Genomic DNA, 27,847 nt, shown 5'->3' on the forward strand with positions numbered 1-27,847 from the left:
TACCAGATCCTGCCCGCTTGATCTCAGAAATGTCTTTGGAATCTGGCCATTTCTTTCATTTCCACTGTTACAATCCAGGCCTTTATCTCTTACCTGGACCACTATAGCTGTTCTCCCAGATTCCAGTCTTTTATCCACAGAATTATGGATAAAATTATGCCAGCAGAATTACTTTCCTGTAAAACAAATCTCATCATGTTACTCTCCTGTTTTAAGCACTCCTTTTGGCTCTCTTTTTTCCTATAGAATTAAGTCTAAATTCCTTAGATGACCCAGTCTTTCAGAGATCAGCCTGACCTCAGCTCTCGTTATTTCCCACCCTTCCCTCTCTCAGGCCTTATGTTCTGAACCACTTGGTTGTTCATGCCCCAACAAAAATGTCAGACCCTTTGTTGATTCCCTGTACTTAACAATACATGTGCAGTTCCCCTTTGCCTGGCAAATTCATTTAAGACTCGTCCCCTCACTGAAGCATTCCTTGCTTCACCTAGTAATTTACTCATGTGCTCCCTCACTGTTCCCATGGTACTTTGCCCATAGTTCTGTTAAAAGCACTTACTGTATACTATATCAATTTATGTAACAACAGCTAACATTTTATGAGCCCTTACTATGTGCCATGTACTTTGCTAAGTACATTTTATGTCTTACTTCACCTCACAACAGCCCTGGTAGTGCTGTGAAGTACTATTAAGAACCCTATTTTACAGATGAAGAAAATGCTTAGAGATATTGAGTAACACCAGTTTCACACAGTTGGTAGATACAGCAAGAGAATTAGAACCCAGCTCTGATGTGTCTTTAGAGCTTATGCTCTTAACCATTATGCTCTGCTAGTTGACATCTGAAGGTCTGGCACTATGTCTTCATTTAGTCCACAAATATTTATTGAGTGTCTACTGTGTATTTATCATTGTTCTAAGAGTTGGGGATATAGTAGTGAACAGAAGAAACAAAAAAAATGTATTGTTATGAAGCTTATTCTAGTGGTGGGAGACAGAGAAACAAAACAAGTAAATTTTGTAATATATTAGAAGGTGATAAATTTTGTGGAGAAAAATAAAGCAGATAAAGCGGGGTGACAGGAGGTAAATATGGTGGACGAGCAAAGCTTCACTGAGAAGTCATTTGAGGAGAATCTGAAGGAGGTGAGAGAGGGATCATCTGGCTATCTGGAGGAGAAGAACATTCCAAGTGGAGGCAAGTGAAACTGTGATAAGGCAGGAGTCCTGGTATGTTCAGGAAATAGCACTGAGGCCTGGGTAGCTGGAGCCAGTGAGCAAGGAGATGAGTAGTAGAAAATGAAGTCATGAAAACAAAAAAAAAGAAAATGAAGTCACGGAGGTGTAGATGGGCCAGTCATAAGGTGTAGGACACTGCAAGGACTTCGGCTTTTGCTCTGAGAAAGAAGCCAATGGAGGGTTTTTGAACAGAGAATGACAATCTGACATATTTTATTCTGGCTTTTAAATACTGAGAATAGATTATAAACAGATAAGAAATATTTATTTTGGTATTTCAAGTAGCATACCATATCTGGTATATAGTAAGTGTTAATAAATATCAAAAGGCTTACAAGTTTTCAAAGCAATCCAACTTTAAATGACATTTTTAGATAATCTGGATATTTGGATATGGATTTGGTATTTGATGACACAGATGGTATTTTTTTAGGTATGATAATGTAATGGTAGTTAAATTTAAAAGATTACTAGTTAGAGATACATATAGAATATTTACTGATAAAATGAATGATGTTTAGATTTTGCTTTAAGTGCTCCAGCAAAAATAAGCAAATACATAAAAGTGGGAGGATTGAAAAACAAGGTGAATAAAATGTTGATAATCATTAAAACAGGTGACGGATGCACGGGTTTCATTATACTGTCTACTTCTGTGTATATTTGAAATGTTCATAATAAAGTTTTATATTTACATAGAGATATAAATATCTCTCTACATATAGATATCTAGAGAGATATAGATAAAATATATAACATTTCACTTGGTAATTCTACCTTTAAAAATCTATCATAAAGAAATGATCATGTATGCCCAAAGATGTAAGAGGATTTTCATATTAATGTTCTCACAGTAGCTAAAATTTAAACAAACTGAATTTTTTTTTTTTTTTTTTTTGCGGTACGCGGGCCTCCCACTGCCGTGGCCTCTCCCGCTGCGGAGCCCAGGCTCCGGACGTGCAGACCCAGCGGCCATGGCCCACGGGCGCAGCTGCTCCGCGGCATGTGGGATCCTCCCGGACCGGGGCACGAACCCACGTCCCCCGCATCGGCAGGCGGACTCCCAACCACTGCGCCACCAGGGAAGCCCTGAATTTTTAATAGTTGAAAAATAAAAACTATGGTATAATCCATACAGTATAATACTATGCAGTCCTTAAATTCTTTTCAAAGACTACTTGATGACATTTAAAATATTCTAAATAAATTGTAAAGTGAAAATAGCAGAATAAAAAACAGATATAATATTATCCTAATCTTAACTAAAAATATCTATAAATATAGATTTTTAAATTTTAAAGAAATACACTAAATTATAACTAGTAGTTATCACTAGCTGGTAGGGTTTTAGCTAAAATTTTCTGTAATAAATTTACCTGATTTTATTAAGACAAACAACAGAAGATACTATAAAAGTCTATGGTTTAAGCCTTTGACCCTTCTAGTAGGATAAGCAAATGATAAAATAGGGATAAAGGTTCATGCTCCAGGATGTTTGTTGAATTGCTATTTAGCAAAAAATTGGAAATGTCGAAATTACCAACAAATTGGAAATGATTAAATTATGGTGCATCCATATGCAGCTAGTAAATGTTTCCAAAGAGTGAAATACAGAAAGTGCTCATGTAAAATAAAAAGGAAGATACTGAATCATGTGTACAATGTGATTTCAATTATGTTTTTAAAAAATGAAAGATTGAAGGTGGCCAAAATTTGAGCAGATTATAGGTGGTTTTAATTTTAGTTTTTCTACTTTCTATGTTTTCTGAATTGTCTATACTGAGCATGTATATTACTTTATAATCAAAAATACATTATTTAAGTATTTTGAAAATATGTAGAGTACAATGAAAAGAAAATGGATGGTTAAGGAGGAAAAAAAGATCTGGGATCACAGCTAGGGGAAATATGCTGAGGAGTTAATAAAATGAAAATTATTATTAAACAAAAAGTTGAATTTTATGTAACAGGGCAAGAAGCCTGTTTAGTTTTGTCTTCCAGCAGTGCTCACTAATCTAGCAGTAAAATTAGGGGAAGTAGCTGTAATCATCTAGGATGAGGAGTGTTTGGCAAAGGGTCAGGGCATCTGTGTTGCTGGTCTACCTCCACAGAGAATGTGAAGATGTTTTTATAAACTGTAAAGTTGTTAACAGATAGTGGTAGTTTTTATCTATCCCCATGGCCACTGTCCTATTTAAGCCCTCGTTAGTCTTACTTAAACTTACTGACTGCTTTTCCTGCCCCGACTCTCTTTCCAAACCATCTTTTACATTATTGCCCAGCATTCTCTTTCTAAAGCCCCAGTCAGATTGTGTTATTTTTCCTTTTCAGAAACCTTTGTTGGCTCTCCATCGCCTTAGAATGTCTGAATTTTTAAGCCACTTTATGATCTGGTCTCAAAGTACCTTTCTACCCTAATCCCCTGCTTTATCTCCATATACGTTTTTCTCCATCCTCATCATCCTACCTACCCTTCCCTAAATATGCAAGGCTTAGCTAACATTCCATATTTCTGCTCAAGTGACATCCTCTAAAACATTTGAGGAACAACCTCTGGACTTAGTTAGATTACTTGTACCTTTGCTTTGGTTCTGCTGTTTACAGGTGGCTGCGTGACTTTTAATATGTTGTTTTGACCTCTTTGATTCTCAGGTTTTTTGCTTAATTTCTTCATCCTCATAATGGTAATACCTACCTCACAGGGTCGTTAGGATTCATTCAGATAATGAATACAAAAGCATGTTGTAAACTAAATGCATGGCACATGTGTATGGCATTATTTTCTACCTACCTCTACCTGTCAGGATGCTTTTGACTTCAAATAATAGAAATCCAACTGAAAATGGCTTAACAATGAGGAAGCCAGTCTGGAGGTAAGGCGGCTCTAGGGTTGCTTAATTCAGCAGCTCAGTAGTGTCATCAGGAACACAAGGTCCTTCCATCCTCTTGCTTTGCTGTTCTTTATCTGTTGTTCTCCTGGGCTTGGTGCCCTCATGGTAGTAAGATGACTACTACTGTCTTAGGTGTCACATGCAGACAACAATGTTCAGAAGCAGGAAAGAGGAAGGTCCCTTTAGTATACCCCTTTTTAAGAGTGAGGAAATCTTTCTAGAAGCCTCCCCTATCACCTCATCCCCCAGATGGACTTGCCCTCATGTCTGTTTGATGAAAATTATAACATATGCCCATGCCTAAACCAGTCATCACTGGAAAGGGGAGTTAGTTCATCTTAATTAGCTTGGACCTAATCGTGATCACCCCCTGGTGCTGGCTCCCACCTCTCCTAAAGGAAGAGATGCTCAAAAAAGGACAAAGTGGGGGCTCTGTTAGGGAGGGAAAGATTGTGATAGCATGATGTCTTCAGGGATGATCCTGGCTTATTAGGACAAGGAGGTGAGGAAGTAATAAGTAGTAGATTCAGCATAAAGGGGAGTCAGCTTTTAGTGGATCAAGATTTCAATCAGGCATCATATAAAATGAGAGAATAAATGGGTGGGAAGAGTATGAAGCTTTTGTTTTTCTAGTTTTAACATTTGTTTTCATGTCTAAATAGGTATGCAGTGGAGCTGATGAAGACCCAGATGATAAAAATGCACCATTTCGACAACGGCCGTTTTGCAAATATAAAGGACATACTGCTGATCTCCTTGATCTTTCATGGTCTAAAGTAAGAAATCTTTTTTTTTTTTTTGGCTGCGTTGGGTCTTCGTTTCTGTGCACGGGCTTTCTCTAGTTGCGGCGAGCAGGGGCTACTCTTTGTTGCGGTGCATGGGCCTCTCTTGTTGCAGAGCACAGGCTCTAGGTGCACAGGCTTCAGTAGTTGCAGCATGTGGGCTTAGTAGTTGTGGCACACAGGCTTAGTTGCTCCGCAGCATGTGGGATCTTCCCGGACCAGGGATCGAACACATGTCCCCTGCATTGGCAGGTGGGTTCTTAACCACTGCGCCATCATAAAGTCCTAAAGTAAGAAATTCTTATTTGAATTTTGTATTCTATGTAACTATTTTAGGATATAAGCAAATGTTTTATTTGTATGATTGTCACAGTCAGGTGTTTGAATGTTTGTATATACTTTGTGGGAGTTACAAATTAATCAAAGTTAAAAAAGAGAAATGTCAGATTAGGCTAATAAAATGTTTATATTACTTAACAGCTTCTATCTGGATCTGTCTATATACTTGTATTTGCTTCTTTTATAAAATAGTTTTGCAAAGTAACTATCCTCAGCAAAATGGATATGACTTCAGCTACAAAGGTGAAGTCTGACCTATCTAATCAAGACTGTTTTGGGGATAATCTGCTATATTCATGAAATTATTAATTTAGGTTTAATAATTATATTCTGCAGATCAATGGTAAGTCTTCATTTTGTAATTTTTTTTTTCCTTAGAGCAAAATTTTAGAAGTAGAGGGGCTATTTTGCCACCGATCAAATATCTTAGAAGTTTGCAAAATTTTTAAGAGATACTTAAAATTTTATTTAAGGTGTTTGAAGCATGAAGCAGTTTTTTGGAATTTTTGCATGATTCCTTATACTTTCTTTGTATTAAAATTTGTCAGTAATCAAAATCTAAAATATATTAAGAATTTGTGGGGGAAAGTGATATTTAAAAGCTTTAAATTGAGAAAAGTCATCTGAGTTAACAAAATACTAGCAAGGATACCAGTGACACCCATATATTTTAACTATATCACAAAGATATCACTGGCATATATTGGCAAGTCAGCCTTTCCCTGAGCTCCAGCTTTGAATCACTCCATTTTTGAATTATGCTCGTATCATATTTGTTTAGATGTTATGGATGCATTTCATAACGTTTTTCTCTAACCTCCTGGAACAAGCTTGGGCCTCACCTGGTAGTCTGGTTTTAAATTGAGCCACAGTTGTATCTTTGTACTCTCTCCCCACCCTGTGTGAAATCTGAGTTGTTGGAAGATGGAAATTTAAAGTGTCCTTAATCTGATAATCGTATTCATCTAGAATAAAAAGTACAAAGCACCTTATTGGGAACCCTGCACTCATTTTACTTTCTTAAAGCAAACCAATATTTTTTGTAAAATGTAGCACCAACTGAAGATATTAATCCTCCATTGATGACTGTATCAGTCAGTGTTCTCCAGAGTAACAGAACCAAGAGGAAATACATACATGGGAGGTTTATTTTAAGGAATTGGCTCACACAGTTGTGGGGGCAGGCAAATTTGAAATTTGTAGGGCAGGCATTGAAAACTCAGCTGGAGTCACGCTGAAGTTTTTTTGGGTTTTTTTCCCAGCTTTATCGAGATGTAATTAAAACATTGTGTAAGTTTAAGGTGTACACAGTGATGATTTGATATACTTACATATTGGGAAATGATTACTACAATAAGGGTAATTAACACATTCATCACCATAAATAGTTACCTTTTTTTTGTGGTGAGAACATTTAAGATCTACTCTCTTAGCAACTTGCAAGTATATAATACAGCGTTGTTAACTCTAGTCACCTTGTTGTACATTCATGCTGGAGTCTTAAGGCAGAATTTCTTCTCCAGGAAACCTCAGTTTTTGTTCTTAACGCCTTCATCTGTCTCTGTGCTCTTTTCTTAAACTTTCTTTTTTACTTAACTGTTTATCTATGTACATTTCCACATCTTATTGGCAACAAGATTCTAAGCCCCTCAAGAGTAGGGATCAGCTCTTACTTCACTGTTGTTTCTCTTGAGTATCTAGCACAGTTGATGTTTATAGTGGGTTTTCTGTTTGTTGAAGACTTATTTTGTGCCACGTAATAGGAATTACCTTGTTAATACTGAAAATAACAATGCTGTGAGGTAGTTGATATTCCATACTGTGGATTAGAAGACTGGGCCTCTGACCCATCACAAAACTAGTTATGGGTAGAACTTAGATCTGAATCTAATTTTTTTGACTTGTAAGATCATGCTTGGTTCAAGAACGCTATTTAATTTCATTTATTTATTAAGTATTTATTTTTGGATTGGGTTGTTTGCTTTTTTAATATTGAGCTGCATGAGCTGTTTATATATTTTGGAGATTAATCCTTTGTTGACTCGTTTGCAAATATTTTCTCCCATTCTGAGGGTTGTCTTTTTGTCTTGCTTGTACTTTCCTTTGTTGTGCAAAATCTTTTAAGTTTCATTAGGTGCCATTTCTTTAGTTTTGTTTTAATTTTCATTTCTCTAAGAGGTGGATCAAAAAAGATCTTGCTGTGATTTATGTCAAAGAGTGTTCTTCCTATGTTTTCCTCTAAGAGTTTTATAGTGTCTGGCCTTACATTTAGGTCTTTAATCCATTTTGAGTTTATTTTTTTGTATGGTGTTAGGGAGTGTTCTAATTTCATTCTTTTACATGTAGATGTCCAGTTTTCCCAGCACCACTTATTGAAGAGGCTTTCTTTTCTCCACTATGTATTCTTGCATCCTTTATCCAAGATAAGGTGACCATATGTGCGTGGGTTTCTCTCTGGGCTTTCTATCCTGTTTCATTGATCCATATTTCTTTTTTTGTGCCGGTACCATACTGTCTTGATGACTGTAGCTTTGTAGTATAGTCTGAAGTCCGGGAGCCTGATTCCTCCAGCTCCGTTTTCTTTCTCAAGATTGCTTTGGCTATTTGGGGTCTTTTGTGTTTCCACACAAATGGTGAACATTTTTTTTCTAGTTCTGTGAAAAATGCCATTGGTAATTTGTTAGGGATTGCACTGAATCTGTAGATTGCTTTGGGTAGTATAGTCATTTTCCCAATATTGATTCTTCCAATCCAAGAACATGGTATATCTCTCCATCTGTTGGTAACATCTTTAATTTCTTTCATCAGTGTCTTATAGTTTTCTGCATACAGGTCTTTTGTCTCCTTAGGTAGGTTTATTCCTAGGTATTTTATTCTTTTTGTTGCAATGGTAAATGGGAGTATTTCCTTAATTTCTCTTTTAGATTTTTCATCATTAGTGTATAGGAATGCCAGAGATTTCTGTGCCTTAATTTTGTATCCTGCTACTTTACCAAATTCATTGATTAGCTCTAGTAGTTTTCTGGTGGCATCTTTAGGATTCTCTATGTATAGTATCATGTCATCTGCAAATGGTGACAGTTTTACTTCTTCTTTTCCAATTTGTATTCCTGGTATTTCTTTTTCTTCTCTGATTGCCATGGCTAGGACTTCCAAAACTATGTTGAATAATAGTGGTGAGAGTGGACATCCTTGTCTTGTTCCTGATCTTAGAGGAAATGGTTTCAGTTTTTCACCATTGAGAATGATGTTTGCTGTGGGTTTGTCGTATATGGCCTTTATTATGTTGAGGTAGGTTCCCTCTATGCCCACTTTCTGGAGAGTTTTTATCATAAATGGTGTTGAATTTTGTCAGAAGCTTTTTCTGCATCTGTTGAGATGATCATATGGTTTTTCTTCTTCAATTTGTTAATATGGTGTATCACATTGATTGGTTTGCGTATATTGAAGAATCCTTCCATCCCTGGGATAAATCCCACTTGGTCATGGTATATGACCCTTTTAATGTGTTGTTGGATTCTGTTTGCTACTATTTTGTTGAGGATTTTTGCATCTATATTCATCAGTGATATTGGTTTGTAATTTTCTTTTTTTGTAGTATCTTTGTCTGGTTTTGTTATCAGGGTGATGGTGGCCTCATAGAATGAGTTTGGGAGTGTTCCTTCCTCTGCAACTTTTTGGAAGAGTTTGAGAAGAATGCCTGTTAGCTCTTCTCTAAATGTTTGATAGAATTCACCTGTGAAGCCATCTGGTCCTGGACTTTTGTTTGTTGGAAGAGTTTTAATCACAGTTTCAATTTCATTACTTGTGATTGGTCTGTTCATATTTTCTATTTCTTCCTGGTTCAATCTTGGAAGGTTATACCTTTCTAAGAATTTGTCCACTTCTTCCAGGTTGTCCATTTTATTGGCACAGAGTTGCTTGTTGTAGTCTCTTAGGATGCTTTGTATTTCTGCGGTGTCTGTTGTAACTTCTCCTTTTTCATTTCTAATTTTAATGATTTGAGTCCTCTCCCTCTTTTTCTTGATGAGTCTGGCTAATGGTTTATCAATTTTTTTTTATCTTCTCAAAGAACCAGCTTTTCATTTTATTGATCTTTCCTATTGTTTTCTTCATTTCTATTTCATCTATCTCTTCTCTGATCTTTATGATTTCTTTCCTTCTACTAACTTTGGGTTTTGTTTGTTCTTCTTTCTCTAGTTCGTTTAGGTGTAAGGTTAGATTGTTTATTTGAGATGTTTGTTGTTTCTTGAGGTAGGATTGTATTGCTATAAACTTCCCTCTTAGAACTGCTTTTGCTGCATCCCATAGGTTTTGGATCGTTGTGTTTTCATTGTCATTTGTCTCTAGGTATTTTTTTATTTCCTCTTTGATTTCTTCAGTGATCTCTTGGTTATTTAGTAATGTGTTGTTTAGCCTCCATGTGTTTGTCTTTATTACGCTTTTTTCCCTGTAGTTGATTTCTAGTCTCATATCATGGTGGTCAGAAAAGATGCTTGGTGTGATTTCAGTTTTCTTAAATTTAGTGAGGCTTGATTTGTGACCCGCGATGTGATCAATCCTGGAGAATGTTCCGTGCACACTTGAGAAGAAAGTGTAATCTGCTGTTTTTGGATGGAATGTTTGGATGCTCTGTCCATTGGTGTAAGTGAGGTGTTAAAGTCCCCCACTATTATTGTGTTACTGTCGATTTCCTCTTTTATAGCTGTTAGCAGTTGCCTTATGTATTGAGGTGCTCCTATGTTGGGTGTATGTTTGTTTGTTTTTGTTTTTTTTTTGCAGTACGCGGGCCTTTCACTCTTGTGGCCTCTCCCGTTGCAGAGCACAGGCTCCGGATATGCAGGCTCAGTGGCCATGGCTCACGGGCCTAGGCGCTCTGCGGCATGTGGTATCTTCCCAGACCAGGGCACGAACCCGTGTCCCCTGCATCGGCAGGCGGACTCTCAACCACTGCGCCACCAGGGAAGCCCCATGTATTTTATAATTGTTATATCTTCTTCTTGGATTGATCCCTTGATCATTATGTAGTGTCTTTCCTTGTCTTTTGTAACATTCTTTATTTTAAAGTCTGTTTTATCTGATGTGAGTATTGCTACTCCCGCTTTCTTTTGATTTCCATTTGTATGAAATATCTTTTTCCATCCCCTTACTTTCAGTCTGTATGTGTCTCTAGGTCTGAAGTGGGTCTCTTGTAGACAGCATATATATGGGTCTTGTTTTTGTATCCATTCAGCGAGACTGTGTCTTTTGGTTGGAGTATTTAATCCATTCACGTTTAAGGTGATTATCAATATGTATGTTCCTATTACCATTTTCTTAATTGTTTTGGGTTTGTTTTTGTAGGTCCTTTTCTTCTCTTGTGTTTCCCACTTAGAGAAGTTCCTTTAGCATTTGTTGTAGAGCTGGTTTGGTGGTGCTGAATTCTCTTAGCTTTTGCTTATCTGTAAAGCTTTTGATTTCTCCGAGTCTGAATGAGATCCTTGCTGGGTAGAGTAATCTTGGTTGTAGGTTTTTCCCTTTCATCACTTTAAATATGTCATGCCACCCCCTTCTGGCTTGTAGAGTTTCTGCAGAAAAATCAGCTGTTAACCTTATGGGAGTTCCCTTGTATGTTGTTTGTCGTTTTTCCCTTGCTGCTTTCAATAATTTTTCTTTGTCTTTGATTTTTGCCTGTTTGATTACTATGTGCCTTGGCGTGTTTCTCCTTGGGTTTATCCCGTATGGGACTCTCTGTGCTTCCTGGACTTGGGTGGCTATTTCCTTTCCCATGTTAGAGAAGTTTTCGACTATAATCTCTTCATTTATTTTCTCGGGTGCTTTCTCTCTCTCTTCTCCTTCTGGGACCCGTATAATACGAATGTTGTTGTGTTTAATGTTGTCCCAGAGGTCTCTTAGACTGTCTTCATTTCTTTTCATTCTTTTTTCTTTGTTCTTTTCCGCAGCAGTGAATTCCACTATTCTGTCTTCCAGGTCACTTATCTGTTCTTCTGCCTCAGTTATTCTGCTATTGATTCCTTCTAGTGTAGTTGTCATTTCAGTTATTGTATTGTTCATCTCTGTTTGTTTGTTCTTTAGTTTTTCTAGGTCTTTCTTAAACATTTCTTGCATCTTCTCGATCTTTGCCTCCATTCTTTTTCTGAGGTCCTGGATCATCTTCGCTATCATTATTCTGAATTCTTTTTCTGGAAGGTTGCCTATCTCCACTTCATTTAGTTGTTTTTCTGTGGTTTTATCTTGTTCCTTCATCTGGTTCATAGCCCTCTGCCTTTTCGTCTTGTCTTTCTGTGAATGTGTTTTTTGTTCCACAGGCTGCACGATTGTAGTTCTTCTTGCTTCTGCTGTCTACCCTCTGGTGGGTTAGGTTATCTGAGAGGCTTGTGCAAGTTTCCTGATGGGAGGGACTGGTGGTGGGTAGAGCTGGCTGTTGCTCTGGTGGGCAGAGCTCAGTAAAACTTTAATAGACTTACCTGCTGATGGGTGGGGCTGGGTTCCCTCCCTGTTGGTTGTTTGGCCTGAGGCGACCCAACACTGGGGTCTTTGGTGGGGCTAATGGCAGACTCTGGGAGGGCTCACACCAAGGAAGACTTCCCAGAACTTCTGCTGCCAGTGTCCTTGTCCTCACGGTGAGACACAGCCACCTGCTGCCTTTGCAGGTGACCCTCCAACACTAGCAGGTAGGTCTGGTTCAGTCTCCTATGGGGTCTCTGCTCCTTCCCCTGGGTCCTGATGTGCACAGTATTTTGTGTGTGCCCTCCAAGAGTGGAGTCTCTGTTTGTCCCAGTCCTGTCAAAGTCCTGCAATCAAATCCCGCTAGCTTTCAAAGTCTGATTCTCTAGGAAATCCTCCTCCCATTGCCGGACCCCCAGTTTGGGAAGCCTGATGTGGGGCTCAGAACCTTCACTCCAGTGGGTGGACTTCTGTGGTATAAGAGTTCTCCAGTTTGTGAGTCACCCACCCAGCAGTTATGGGATTTGATTTTTTGGGGTTTTTTTTTTGGTTTTTTGGTTTTTTGTTTGTTTTGCGGTTCGCGGGCCTCTCACTGCTGCGCGCCCCCCCCCCCCGCCAGCTGCGGAGCACAGGCTCCAGACGCGCAGGCTCAGCGGCCATGGCTCACGGGCCAAGCCACTCCACGGCATGTGGCATCCTCCCGGACCGGGTCATGAACCCGCATTCCCCGCGTCGGCAGGCGGACTCCCAACCACTGCACCACCAGGGAAGCCCCTGATTTTACTGTGATTGCCCCCCTCCTACTGTCTCATTGTGGCTTCTCCTTTGTCTTTGGATGTGGGGTATCTTTTTTGGTGAGTTCCAGCGCCTTCCTGTTGATGATTGTTCAGCATTTAGTTGTGATTCCGGTGTTCTCACAAGAGGGAGTGACGTACAGAATCTGGTCTCGCGCCCCTGCGCAGTGGCACATCCGGCGCCTGGTAGGGCCGAGCACCTGGGAATCCTATCCCCTTATGTATCCATCTGGAAGCTTTTGACAGATAGATGTTTGGTTTATGGGTGATGGGCCATCATAATGCCTAAATCAGTTACACTACCCTCTTCTAGCTTTGAAAATTCTATTCTGAGACATTTGACAATTTCTGTTCTCTCATTTGCTTGCCTAAGGTGTGACAGGTGCACAAGAACTTTTCGTTTCAAGACATTTTAAGTGACAATTAGGGAATTCATGGGAGTTAAAATTCACCAGTGTTATCAATGTGAAAATAACTGAAGTGACGATCAAATGAATAGATGCCTTACATTCATAGCTAACTTCTAGTACATGCAGGCTCCAACAACCAAGGCACACCTTAGTCCTCTGTCGGCATCTGGCAGATTTCTTTCAACAGAAGTCATAAGATTCATCCTCATTTCAGAATAGGTAATGTGAAAAAGTCTTAGAATCAAAGAAATATGGTATTTAACTATTTGGAAAAAAATGGGATTGTCCAAGTGGATTGGATATCTTTGTACTTTATGATGCTGCATATAACAATAGTAATGACAAAACTCTTGAGATACCTAAAACTAAAAGTTCTCTTTTATGGTGTAAGTGTTTTTTTTCATATGGTGATAAGATAATCAATGTCAATTTCTCCGTAGAACTACTTTCTGCTTTCTTCTTCAATGGATAAAACAGTCAGGTTATGGCACATTTCCAGAAGAGAATGCCTTTGCTGTTTTCAGCACATAGATTTTGTCACTGCCATAGCTTTCCATCCAAGAGTAAGTATTTACATGTTTTTCTGTTATACTATGAGGAAGGTGATGGAACCAGGTTTCTCTGGAGGGTAATTGGACTACAGGAAAAAAATTATTAATATCCACATAGTTAAGAGCAGCTTAATTTAGTGTTTCATTCTGCTTTAAAAATAAGAAAGGAAATAAATATTGTACTAATCTTCATTAGAAGAGCTGGAAATATTATAGTCTAAATATGACAGTGAAAAGTCATCCCAAATCTTTAATAAGACCTGCAGGGTATAAATAAAGAAATAAAATATCTTATTAAAGAGGAGAGAGGTTGGAGACAGTGGAAGAAGAAAAGACGGCAGGTAAATAAATGAGAAAGGGAAGCATATAGGCAGGAATAGTTGTAGGAGGGTCAGGAAGGGAAGAGACAAAGAGGAAAAGGTTGAAAGAGGCAAAGACCAAAATTCATTACAAGATAGACTGAATTCCTATTTCAGGTCTGAAAACATTGTTAATCTTGAGATCCCTTCATACTCATTTTCAATGTAGAAAATCCTTTAATATCTTTCCTCTAGAAAGAATTTCATATGATTTCAACTAAAGGAGAAAAATCTACCATCATGGACTCCAGAGCTATCTTATGCCCTTATAGGATAGAGCCACCAAATGCATGAGGCTAGAGTAGTTTTAGTTCTTTGCAGCTGTAAGCACAAGGGATGTCACTTGTTGGCACTGCTTCACTAGCTAGGTTGAAATAAGTGGAGGGCTTGAGCTGACCCTCATTGACTTTCCCTCCACTACATTTGTGTATGATTACATTTCCAATCATGTCCTCATCTCTCTGTGTTTAGTACCCATTGTCTTTTTAATGCAACCTTTCAATTATATTGACATTTCTTTCTCTCATTCCCCAAATTAAGAGAGAAGAATGACTTTTTTCTCTCAATATAATTTCCCTCCCTGGGCAGGCTTATAACATAGGCAGTAATAATTCTGAACCCTTAGAGAAGATTTTATTAAGAACTTTTGAAAATTAAAAATGCTTAATCTATGTTAATACTGTATCAGTTTTGACCATCAAGCTTTCGAGGCTTCTTTCTAAATAATATCCCCATCCTGTCACCTAAGGGTGCAACAAAAGGGTAGATTTTACCCCTGTCAAGCACCTGAGAGCAAAATCCCCCCACCTCTATTTTAACTATAATGTATCAAGATGGAAAGAGAGGGCTATTAGGTGGTAATAGTTATCTATGTAGTACTTTATTATTAAGGTTTCTGTTCAGTCAATAATTTTCCTATACTTTTATTTGGTTTTATTTTGGAAACTGAAAAGCCTTATTTCTAAAAATTCTACTGACCTGGAGAATTTATGAGAGGGGCTAGGGAAGAGTGGGGTGGTGTTGACATTTTCCTAGGAAATATGACTCTATCAAATAATGTTACCTAGAAGAAACGAAGCAGAGTCATAAAAGAAATAGCAAAATGGAGATACACACACATGTACACACGTGTATATATGTATGTAAATAAAATTCTGAATTGTAAGACCAAGATGAAGTATTTTTATTTGTTCAGCACTTCTGCTGGTAGACATTGAGTTGAGCCTACTGTACCATAGCCATAAAAATGCCTATTCTATGAAGGTTATCCTTGACGGGCTTGAGAAGTGGGTAAGAATAATAATCTTGAGTGGAGAAGAAAATCTGTTTCTTGTTTTGGCATCCCAATTATTTTATTTTCTTTTTAATTCTTATGTTACCAAAAATTAGAGCAGCTTCATGGTAGGCTTGGTTTAGTTTAGAACAGGGTTTCTAAACCTTGGCACTAATGGCACTTGGGGTTGGATAATTCTTTTTCTTAGAGAGAGAAAAGGCTGTCCTGTGCATTGTAGGCTGTTTAGCAGCATTCCTGGCCTCTACCCACTAGATGTCAGTAGCGCCCCACCCTCTAAATTGTGACAATTCCAAACTGTCTCCAGACATTGCTAGATGTCTCCTGTGGGGCCAGGTTGCCCCCAGCTGAGAACCCCTGGTTTGAGATTGAGAATTTAAACAGTGAAGCAATTCTCTGCTGACAGGGTATCAGAGTTCCAAAAATTGACTGGTTCTGTGGGCTAACTGGCATTAGTTACTCTTTTATCCATCTGTTACATGTATCCCAAGGAAGGTATGGGCAAATGTACCATTTTAGGATAGTGTTTCCCAAAGCATGTTCCTTGAATTGCTAGCCCTGCTAGATGTCCCTACCTGACCCCCAAAAAAGTCGCCCGTTAAAGATTCAGAGTGCGTGTTAACTGAGAATCCTGTTTAACTTTCTGTAACCCAGAATTTCTCAAACTTATTTGACCACAGAACCCTTCTACACAATGTATACTCAAACACATTATCTATTAACATCTATACCTTGGGAAAAGCAGTTTAAGGATATGATAAAGTGATTAGAAGGTCATTTCTCCAAAATGAATACTGAGGTTTCTAATTGTTGTTATTTTTAGTGACTGAAATAATGCTTACTTTAATACTTTTAAAATGAAATCTATATATTTTAACATTATTTCTAATAGACTTAATGTATTGATTTGCTAATGAGTTTTTCTTCATGTGATAAAATGAAAGCTTCCTCTTTCGTCACATTTTTAGGATGACAGGTATTTTCTAAGTGGGTCATTGGATGGAAAGCTCCGCCTTTGGAACATACCTGACAAAAAAGTGGCTTTGTGGAATGAAGTAGATGGTCAAACAAAATTGATCACAGCTGCAAATTTCTGTCAGAATGGCAAATATGCAGTGATTGGGACATATGATGGCAGGTGTATTTTCTATGATACAGAGGTAAATGACTGTCTTGTATAAATTACATACTTGAATACTTAGATACTTTTGTGGTTTGGAATAAGTTGGTGTATCCTGTCTGGGCTTTAACTGCCTTATCTGTAATTGGGACAAATAATACCATGTTTGTCTGTGAGTTGGCTCAGATGATCTTTGAGTTTCTTTCTAATTCTGATCTTTTTAAATTGTGATTTTTTTTTTTTAGCATTTGAAATACCACACACAGATACATGTCCGATCTACCAGAGGGCGCAACAAGGTTGGAAGAAAAATTACTGGCATTGAACCTTTACCTGGAGAAAATAAGGTACTAGGTATTCAAAACCATCTGTCTCCACACTATATATAGACTCCTGAAAGTAAGTTCTTCATATCTTAGCTAAGAATATATTTCCTTTCCTATGGAATATTGCTTTTTCTAGTTTTGAGATATATTCTGTATGTGTCTAACACCCTTTTTTGGTTGTACCTTAGCACAGATTAAAAGATGGTATTTTTAACTTTTCCTTTGATTTGTTTTTAGATACTGGTAACTTCAAATGACTCCAGAATCAGACTATATGATCTTAGAGATTTGTCACTGTCCATGAAGTATAAGGGTTATGTCAACAGCAGCAGCCAGATCAAAGCAAGTTTCAGGTAAATTGACAATGAGGAATTCCCAAAAGGGATCAGAACATTTCTCCCCTACTCCCATTTTTCCATTGATCTATGGCTTATGTTTATATGGTGCTGTTAGTTACTTTGCAGTTTTACAACTGGTATCTCATATTATCAGTCCTACTTACATTATCCAGCTGTTTGGTAGAGTTCGAATTGCCCTTGCTCTGAGGATGAAGAAACCAACACCCAGAAAATTAAGTAATTTGCCTAAAGTCACACTGGTAGTTGCAGAACCAGGATTAGAAGACCCAGCTCCAGAATTTGTGCTTTTGTACTTTCATGTATGCTTTCTAAGAGGAGATTTATCCCACCACCGCCCACCCCACCCATGGTCTTGATCCTTTTAGGTGCAGAAGCTAATAAAGCATTTCGAGACCCTAAAGTACAGTGTCCTGTACTTACACCTTTGCATATCATTATTATTTGAACTGTTAGTTTGGGATCTGCAGGCTCTCCTGAAATACCTACCTTTCCTTCCTTTGTAGCCGTCCTTATTTCAGCTCTTTTCTTACCAGTTCTCCTTTCTTCTTGAATTACCCAGTAATTTAATTGGTAAAGCATTCTGCTTCTCTCTTTTACCTCTTAAGTAGGCACTCATCCCAGTGTGGGTTAACCCAGCAGCAGTTACCTAGAGCTTCGATGAAAATACTAATGCCACTGGCCACCCATGTCAAACCTACACGTTCAGGACCTCTGGAGTGAGACTAGGAGTCTGTATTTCAACAAGTTCTCTTGGCTGTTTTCTTAGGTGTTTCAAACTAGGAAGCTCTGATAGATAGAGGGAAACCTAAAAAAACCCACAACTTTGATTTTTTTTTTTCTTTCTTCACTAAATGTAGCCATGATTTTAGTTACCTCGTTAGTGGCTCAGAAGATAAGTATGTTTATATCTGGAGTACTTACCATGACTTAAGCAAGTTTACTTCAGTGAGGAGAGATCGTAATGACTTTTGGGAAGGTATTAAAGGTAAGTAAATGCATACTTTTATGTGTCTTATAAGTGAATAAAGTTAAAATGGAGATGTATTATAAGTAAATTTGTATAGGCTTTATTTCAGAGAGATAGTTTGGCAGTTTTAAGTGCTTTCGCATTGTATTGGCTTTGTTTGATTTTTCTGTACCAAGGAAGAACGTATACTTGTCTAAAATTTGAGAAGTCATGGAATCTCAGAACTTGTATGTGGTTTTGGTGGGTTGTTTTTTTTTTAACATCTTTATTGGAGTATAATTGCTTTACAATGGTGTGTTACTTTCTGCTTTATAACAAAGTGAATCAGCTATACATATACATATATCCCCATATCTCCTCCCTCTTGCGTCTCCCTCCCACCCTCCCTATCCCACCCCTCTAGGTGGTCACAGAGCACCAAGCTGATCTCCCTGTGCTATGCGGCTGCTTCCAACTAGCTATCCGTTTTACATTTGGTAGAGTATATATGTCCATGCCACTCTCTCACTTCGTCCCAGCTTACCCTTCTCCCTCTCCGTGTCCTCAAGCCCATTCTCTACGTCTGCATCTTGATTCCTGTCCTTCCCCTAGGCTCTTCAGAACCTTTTTTTTTTTTAATTTTTAGATTCCATATATATATGTTAGCATACGGTATTTGTTTTTCTCTTTCTGACTTATTCACTCTGTATGACAGACTCTGGGTCCATCCACCTCACCACAAATAACTCAATTTCATTGCTTTCTATGGCTGAGTAATATTCCATTGTATATACGTGCCGCATCTTCTTTATCCATTCATCTGTCGATGGACACTTAGGTTGCTTCCATGTCCTGGCTATTGTAAATAGTGATGCAATGAACATTGTGGTCCATGACACTTTTTGAATTATGGTTTTCTCGGGGTATATGCCCAGTAGTGGGATTGCTGGGTCATATCGTAGTTCTATTTTTAGTTTTTTAAGGAACCTCCATACTGTTCTCCATAGTAGCTGTATCAATTTACATTCCCATCAACAGTGAAAGAGGGTTCCCTTTTCTTTGCACACTCTCCAGCATTTGTTGTTTGTAGACTTTTTGATGATTGCCGTTCTGACTGGTGTGAGGTGATACCTCATTGTAGTTTGGATTTGCATTTCTCTAATGATTAGTGATGTTGAGCATCCTTTCATGTGTTTGTTGGCAATCTGTATATTTTCTTTGGAGAAATGCCTATTTAGGTCTTCTGCCCATTTTTGGATTGGGTTGTTTGTTTTTTTGATATTGAGCTACATGAGCTGCTTGTGAATTTTGGAGAATAGTCCTTTCTCAGTTGCTTCATCTGCAAATATTTTCTCCCATTCTGAGGGTTGTCTTTTTGTCTTGTTTATGGTTTCCTTTGCTGTGCAAAATCTTTGAAGCTTCATTAGGTCCCATTTGTTTATTTTTGGTTTTATTTCCATTTCTCTAGGAGGTGGGTCAAAAAGGATCTTGCTGTGATTTATGTCATAAAGTGTTCTGCCTATGTTTTCCTCTAAGAGTTTGATAGTTTCTGGCCTTACATGTAGGTCTTTAATCCATTTTGAGTTTATTTTTGTGTATGGTATTAGGGAGTGTTCTAATTTCCTTCTTTTACATGTAGCTGTCCAGTTTTCCCAGCACCACTTATTGAAGGGCTGTCTTTTCTCCATTGTATATTTGTGCCTCCTTTATCAAAAGTAAGGTGACCATATGTGCATGGGTTTATCTCTAGGCTTTCTATCCTGTTCCATTGATCTATATTTCTGTTTTTGTGCCAGTACCATACTGTCTTGATGACTGTAGTTTTGTAGTATAGTCTGAAGTCCAGGAACCTGATTCCTCCAGCTCCATTTTCTTTCTCAAGATTGCTTTGGCTGCTCGGGGTCTTCTGTGTTTCCATACAAATTGTGACTTTTTTTTTCTAGTTCTGTGAAAAATGCCACTGGTGGTTCGATAGGAATTCACTGAATCTGTAGATTGCTTTGGGTAGTAGAGTCATTTTCACAATGTCGATTCTTCCAACCAAGAACATGGTATATCTCTCCATCTGTTTTGTATCATCTTTAATTTCTTTCATCAGTGTCTTATAGTTTTCTGCATACAGGTCTTTTGTCTCCTTAGGTAGGTTTATTCCTAGGTATTTTATTCTTCTTGTTGCAGTGGTAAATGGGAGTGTTTCCTTAATTTCTCTTTCGGATTTCTCATCATTAGTGTATAGGACGGCAAGAGATTTCTGTGCATTAATTTTGTATCCTGCTACTTTACCAAATTCATTGATTAGCTCTAGTAGTTTTCTGGTAGAGTCTTTAGGATTCTCTATGTATAGTATCATGTCATCTGCAGACAGTGACAGCTTTACTTCTTCTTTTCCAATTTGGATTACTTTTATTTCTTTTTCTTCTCTGATTGCCATGGCTAAAACTTCCAAAACTCTGTTGAATAATAGTGGTGAGAGTGGACAGCCTTGTCTTGTTCCTGATCTTAGAGTAAATGGTTTCAGTTTTTCACCATTGAGAACGATGTTGCCTGTGGGTTTGTCACATATGGCCTTTATTATGTTGAGGTAAGTTCCCTCTATGCCTACTTTCTGGAGGGTTTTTATCATAAGTGGGTGTTGAATTTTGTCGAAAGATTTTTCTGCATCTATTGAGATGATCATATGGTTTTTCTCCTTCAGTTAATATGGTGTATCACATTGATCGATTTGCGTATATTGAAGAATCCTTGCATTCCTGGGATAAACCCCACTTGATCATGGTATATGATCCTTTTAATGTGCTATTGGATTCTGTTTGCTAGTATTTTGTTGAGGATTTTTGCATCTGTGTTCATGAGTGATATTGGCCTGTAGTTTTCTTTCTTTGTGTCATCTTTGTCTGGTTTTTGTATTAGGGTGATGCTGGCCTTGTAGAATGAGTTTGAGAGTGTTCCTTCCTCTGCTATATTTTGGAAGAGTTTGAGAACATTATGTGTTAGCTCTTCTTTAAATGTTTGATAGAATTCGCCTGTGAAGCCATCTGGTCCTGGTCTCAATTTCAGTGCTTGTGATTGGTCTGTTTATATTTTCTGTTTCTTCCTGGTTCAGTCTCGGAAGGTTGTGCTTTTCTAAGAATTTGTCCATTTCTTCCAGGTTGTCCATTTTATTGGCATAGAGTTGCTTGTAGTAATCTCTCATGATCCTTTGTATTTCTGCAGTGTCAGTTGTTACTTCTCCTTTTTCATTTCTAATTCTGTTGATTTGAGTCTTCTCCTTTTCTTTCTTGATGAGTTTGGCTAAGGGTTTATCTGTTTTGTTTGTCTTCTCAGAGAACCAGGGTTTAGTTTTATTGATCTTTGCTGTTGTTTTCTTCAGTTCTTTTTCATTTATTTCTGCTCTGATCTTTATGATTTCTTTCCTTCTGCTAACTTTGGGAGTTTTTTGTTCTTCTTTCTCTAATTGCTTTAGATTGTTTATTTGAGATATTTCTTGTTTCTTTTGGTAGTATTGTATTGCTATAAACTTCCCTCTTAGAACTCCTTTTGCCGCATCCCATAGGATTTGGGTCATCGTGTTTTCATAGTCATTTGTTTCTAGGTATTTTTTGATTTCCTCTTTGGTTTCTTCTGTGACCTCCCTCTTGGTTATTTAGTAGTGTATTGTTTAGCTTCCGTGGGTTTGTATTTTTTAGATTTTTTCCTGTAATTGATATCTAGTCTCATAGCGTTGTGGTCAGAAAAGATACTTGATACGATTTCAATTTTCTTAAATTTACCAAGGTTTGATTTATGACCCAAGATATGGTCTGTCCTGGAAAATGTTCCATGAGCAGTTGAGAAGAAAGTGAATTCTGTTGTTTTTGGATGGAATGTCCTATAAATATCAATGAAGTCCATTTTGTTTAATGTATCATTTAAAGCTTGTGTTTCCTTATTTATTTTCATTTTGGATGATTTGTCTATTGGTGAAAGTGGGGTGTTAAAAGTCCCCTACTATGATGGATTTGGTTTCTTTTAAGAAAATATTTTGGGTTTTAAATAGTTCTTAGTTACTTATATGTTAGTTTTTAAAGGTACTTGCATATAACTACACTATTATGTTTTTTGAAATATTATGCTTTTTGTCTTGATGTTTAGAATCAAGTTTATTAGTTGTCTTAAAGTAAAATTTTTTTCCCCAGCCCATAATGCAGTTGTTACATCAGCCATCTTTGCTCCAAACCCAAGTTTGATGTTGTCTTTGGATGTGCAGTCTGAAAAATCAGAAGGGAACGATAAAGGTGAAGATGCTGAAGTTTTGGATAACATGCCCTCTGGTAGGTATTCATATTTTGTTTGTCCTTCGTTTTCCCTAGTCAGCCTTTAGTAGCCTCATTGACCTGTGGGTATTATGAGGTCTTCATCATGAGTATGAAGAATATTTCCTTTGTGCAACATAATGGTTGTCAGATGTTCATTTCTGAACATTTTGGTAATATAGTTCTTGCGAGTTTTTCTTCTTTTAAATTCACCTGGGAATTAAAACTGAAACTTTTGAAAGTTGGTAATTTTTTTTATGGACAACTATTCTCTTTAGAGAAATGCAAACCAGACATAAATACATACAAGATAAATTATCTGTCTCTGCTGCACTATAATCTCTGTGAGGGCAAAGATTTTATGTGTTTTATTTATTGTTGTAGGGCCAGTGCCTAGCACAGTGCTTGCCTGCATGTAGTAGGTGCTTAATAAACATTTACTGAATAAGTGAATTAAACCAAAATGAAAGCAGTGTTCTTTTCTAATTGCCACAAATTTACAGCTTCTCATAGATAGCTATTTACAAGCCAGTAATTCTTGCCCTTTGCAGCAAATACTTCGAGAAGGAATAGTACTTTCAATTATATAAAATGCTCAGATTAGGAAGTAAAAAGAAACCGTCAAGTAGTATTGAGTGCCAATTATATAAAAATGGTCCCTGTTAATTCTTAAGAGTAAGGTAAAAACATGGAAACTTGGACCAGTTGTTAATGAAAACAAGTTTGTATTGTTAAAATCTATTGCAGAATATTTTATTAAATGTGTTTTCTCACTTTAGAGACTATACCCAGGCCTTGTAGAGAGTTATAAAGTCACAACAATAGATACAATGTAGTAAGAGTGCTTCTAAAAGTATTTGAATACTAAAAAGTTCTCAAGCATTTTTCTCATTTAATATCAAGTAATTTCCCTTGTGGCATTATTTGCACTATACACTGTACTAAATACACTATTTCTTCTGTCTGTGAAGAAAAATTTTGATAGCAAAGATGAACTTCAGTCTAGCACTTCTTTCTTTTTTCTTTTTTATTTAAATATTTATTTATTTATTCATTTGGTTGTGCTGAGTCTTACTTGTGGCAGGCAGGCTCCTTAGTTGTGGCATGTGGGATCTAGTTCCCTGACCAGGGGTCGAACCCTGACCAGGGGTCGAACCCAGACCCTCTGCATTGGGAGCGTGGAGTCTTATCCACTGTGCCACCAGCGAAGTCCCTACCACTTCTTTCAATTACCAGATTTAAAAATCAACCAACTCAGAATTATTACACCTTTACTAAATGCCTGTTTGGAAATATTTCTTTTCATTTTCTTTTTTTTTTTCTCACAGTCAAATCCTACTTCTCTCTTCTAAATTAAGTCATTTGGTTGGTTTTTTTTCCTTTTCTTTTTCCCCAATACCTTTTTACACTCTGCACATTTTCCCTACACATTGAACAGAAAATTCTAGCTTTTTAAACCATTTGAGGAAAAATGAAAAGTACCTTTTTTAAACTTCTCAAACTACACCATATTAACATGGTTCAGTTATTACTTCACTGCCTCCTTTTTAAAGAGGCACAACTTTGGATCATACTCAGATTTGTGTTTGCTGTTTTGTACCTGTGTAGGTGTACTCTAAGAATAAACTCTTAAACTTGGGGTATGAGATCATAAAATATATCTGATTGCCCTCCTCTTTATTCTGACATATTTGGCAACTTAAGCTTCAGTTTTCCTCATGTTTAAAATGGTGATAATACCTCGTTTATAAGGTTGTGATATGGGCAGAAGACCTCAATAGACATTTCTCCAAAGAAGACCTACAGATGTCCAACAGGCACATGAAAAGATGCTCCACATCGCTAATTATTAGAGAAATGCTAATCAAAACTACAGTGTATACACACACACACACACTCACACACACACACACACACACAGGAATATTACTCAACCATAAAAAAGAATGAAATAATGTCATTTGCAGCAATGTGGATGGACCTAGCGATTATCATATTAAGTAAGTCAGAGAAAGACAAATATATCACTTATATGTGGAATCTAAAAAATAGTACACGTGAACTTATTTACAAAACAGAAACAGACTCACAGACATAGAAAACAAACTTACGGCTACCATATGTACACCTGAAATTAACACAATATTTTAAATCAACTATACTTCAATTAAAAAAAAAATACAGCTGAAAACTAAAAAAAAAAAAGACAAAACAAGGTTGTGAGAAGAATTAAACACATGTAAGGTGTCTAGCAAAATGCCTGGCATGCAATAGACATTATCATCTTCATTATATTGTATCTTATAAGGCATTTATATATATATATATATATATATATATATATATATATGAAACCATTTTGTCTAACTCATCCTGTACACAACTTCCCAGTTAAAGTTTGGATTATTTTCTTCCTTACTAATCACTCCTTCTTAAACCCACAATTTTTGCCTATGCATAATAGTTAACACTGAATTTTGTTCGTTAAATGTTTTTACCAGCAAATGTAAGTGGTAAGCGTTTTTGCCATTCAGCGTAGTAGCTACATGGTTCTTCAGTATGGACTGGAAAGGCAAAAGGTTCTCTCAGCATTCACAGAGTGATCGTGTGTGCTTCATTTCATGGCAGTTCCAGTATGTCTGCTGTACAGTAAACCTTACTGTCAACCTCATTAGTGAACCCTGTTGGCAAAAGACTTGCCCAGCTGGTCCCATCCCGCCAACATTCCAGTCCTGGGGCTGAATAACATGCTAGCCTCTTGTCGCGAAATGAAGAATTAGACAACTTAGAGGCCTTGGCTGTCTGGGAGTAAATCCAGGCATCCTGGCCCCAAGGGACCATAATCTCTCCTTAGCTGCCAGGAAAAGAGCAGCTAAGACAAGGTAAGTGGAAGTGAGCCTCAGAGAGGAGAGGTATAGGAGGATGAAAGGATCACAGGAGCAAGCCAGAAAAGAGAGACTGAAGGCTGGGAGAGGTTCTTCCGCCCCAAAGGTAGAGGGTCATGGGCATGTGACAGTTGTGGCAGCAGGCTTCATATTCCTTTAAAATCAACTAAAAACTTTCTTTTATGCTTTTAAGGTATTATGAAGACAGATAACACAGAAGTTCTTCTCTCTGCTGACTTCACTGGCGCAATCAAAGTGTTTATTAACAAAAGGAAAAATGTATCTTAATTTGAAATGACATTTAAAATAAACATATCAGTAAGTTTCTATATGTATCAGAACTGAAAAAGTTATAGTGTTTCAGGCCAACATCCTTTTTTTAATTTTTATTGGAAGTTGTTCAAATATAATATATTTTTTGAGAGGCAACGTTAATGATCTAGTAAACCCGGGACTGATAGACTAGAAAGGAATGTAGCTAGAATAACATTGCCAAACATTAGGCTTTACATTTTGTTATGTTTGTGTTTTTGTTATATAATTGTGAACATGCACAGGTTTCTGCATGAAAATATATTAATATATTAATCACATGTGTGTGCCTTTTGGTTACATGCACTAAATCTAACAGAGTTAAATTATTTCAGTGGCTCTTTTGGCCTCTTACTGAGGGGGAGTGTCTTGTTTCTAGCTTAAATAATTTCTTTTGCACAAAATTTCATTTTTAAGAGAAGTGGTATCTTTTGACTGAGTTAATATTTTTAAAATGTTATATAGGTTTTCAATAGGTCAACAACCATGTGTAAATGGTTTTTATAAATTTCTCAATTTGGGGACTTTTTTTGTGTGTGGTCTAAATTGTGGACTTAAGATTCTTTTTTTGTATGTGTGTGTGTGTGTATATATACATATATATATATATATATATATATATATATATATATATATATATTCTTTTCTTTTTTTTTTTTTGCCACACTGGAGCACAATGTTTCCTATGTAAAGAATTCTTTTCATTCTTTATCCATGAGCACCAGGCTTTGCTCACTTAAAAAAATTAAGCCACATTAAGGAGTGAGTCTTCTTTTTTTACAATAATGTAAAAATGGACAGTTTACATTTTTTAAAGCATTGTAGTTTTAAAAATTAAGCTGTTTTGTGTTGTTGAATTTGAAAGCCTTTGTAAATATTGATATAATGTACCAATGAAATAACATCTGGGGTGATGGAACCCTGATAATGTTGTTGATGGTTAGCATATGTTTCTGAAAATTAAATATGTATTATTAAAAGTTGGTGGCCAAAACTTGTTAAACATATGACTTTATTTTCAGATGACTTCGGTAAATTGAGAAATGTAAAAAAACCAAAATCTTTTTTATAATTTGATTTTTAGCAAGCAGAGATCAAATTTTGGACCCCTAAATTATAATGCATTAGCTACATACCTTTAAGAAAAAAAGTTTTTAATTCTAGTTCTAAAATGAACACTGCTAACAGTTCATCTGTATGCTTATATGTTCTTTACTGCATTTGTTTTCAGTATATAGGTGAGAAGCTGGGGAGCCGTGATCACATCCTTATCAATCAGCATGGTCTTTTAAAAAAAATTTTATTTTATTTATTTATTTTTGTCTGCATTGGGTCTTCATTACTGCACATGGGCTTTCTCTAGTTGCGGTGAGTGGGGGCTACTCTTCGCTGCGGTGTGTGGGCTTCTCATTGCGGTGGCTTCTCTTGTTGCAGAGCATGGGCTCTAGGTGCACGGGCTTCAGTAGTTGTTGCTCGCGGGCTCTAGAGCACAGGCTCAGTAGTTGTGGCGCACGGGCTTAGTTGCTCCACGACATGTGGGATCTTCCCGGACCAGGGCTCGAACCCGTGTCCCCTTCATTGGCAGGCGGATTCTTAATCACTGAGCCACCAGGGAAGCCCATCAGCATGGTCTTGAGGTGTCGTGGATTTTCTAGTTCATTGCATATTATTTGCCTTGGTTTTACCCCTATGCTGCTTTCTTCCTCTTGCCAGTGCTTTGCTTTGTCCTTCCCCTCCTCTCACCTCCCTCACACTTCTCTCCCCACCTCTGCTCACTTTTCTGTACTCTACCTGACAGACCGAGTTGTTATGCCATTGGCTTTTTAACCAGTCACTTTCGTAGTCTCAGGGTCTGGATGGCAGTGTGATTGGTCTAGCGTGTCAAAGAATTCAGTGTCTTCAACCCTCTTGGCTTTCACTGACTTCTGCCTGAGGCCTTGTAGTCTGCTGCGGTGCTGGATGTTTCAACTGCAGATAATCAGGGTGTTGCCAATATGAATATTTCCTGATAGGTTTTATGTGGTTTCTTGAACAAAAAGGCAAAAAATAGTTGGGATGCAAGCTTAAGAGAACAATACTGACACTTGTAAATTTCGTTTTATATAAATTGTTGGCTATCACTATATAAATACACTGTGAAGTTACAAGTCAGAAAGTGAGTTTGAAAAGGTAGCATGAAGATGTATACAAAGAAAAACTGAACAATATTTTTCCCTAAAATGAATATTAGAAACTCACTGTAATAAGTTGTGTGGTATTATAGGAAGGAGCACAGATTGTAGAATTAGATAAACTTAGATTTGGTTTCCTCTGTTAGCACCTTCCTTGAGCAAGTTATTCTGTATTAATTTCCATGTCCTTATCTGTAGTACAAGAATATCTAATGGAAATTGTAAAGATTTACTGAGAAATCGTGTATGTATAAAGCTTGGTACCTAGCCAGTAGGTGTACTCAACAAACACACATTTCTCACTGCCTCTCCCGAATCCCTGAGTACCCTC

At 37.3% G+C, this 27,847-nt stretch overlaps 1 protein-coding gene across 3 annotated transcripts in view; it reads left to right on the forward strand.

Moving 5' to 3' along the window:
• WDR44 (WD repeat domain 44) overlaps positions 1 to 25,321 on the forward strand; it is an 81,144-nt gene extending 55,823 nt beyond the window's left edge. The window contains exons 13-20 of one of the 3 annotated variants that reach the window (XM_065900435.1): positions 4,795 to 4,908; positions 13,345 to 13,467; positions 16,074 to 16,265; positions 16,471 to 16,572; positions 16,789 to 16,904; positions 17,768 to 17,895; positions 22,032 to 22,166; positions 25,227 to 25,321. In XM_065900435.1, coding sequence (XP_065756507.1) covers positions 4,795 to 4,908; positions 13,345 to 13,467; positions 16,074 to 16,265; positions 16,471 to 16,572; positions 16,789 to 16,904; positions 17,768 to 17,895; positions 22,032 to 22,166; positions 25,227 to 25,321 — 1,005 coding nt within the window. The remainder of the gene's footprint in view (positions 1 to 4,794; positions 4,909 to 13,344; positions 13,468 to 16,073; positions 16,266 to 16,470; positions 16,573 to 16,788; positions 16,905 to 17,767; positions 17,896 to 22,031; positions 22,167 to 25,226) is intronic. The other 2 variants (XM_065900436.1, XM_065900437.1) reach the window with 2 other exon arrangements.
• The last annotated feature ends 2,526 nt before the right edge of the window (positions 25,322 to 27,847 follow it).

This window comes from Phocoena phocoena, chromosome X (genome assembly GCF_963924675.1).
Source record: "Phocoena phocoena chromosome X, mPhoPho1.1, whole genome shotgun sequence".
In the NCBI taxonomy this organism is placed as follows: Eukaryota; Metazoa; Chordata; class Mammalia; order Artiodactyla; family Phocoenidae; genus Phocoena; species Phocoena phocoena.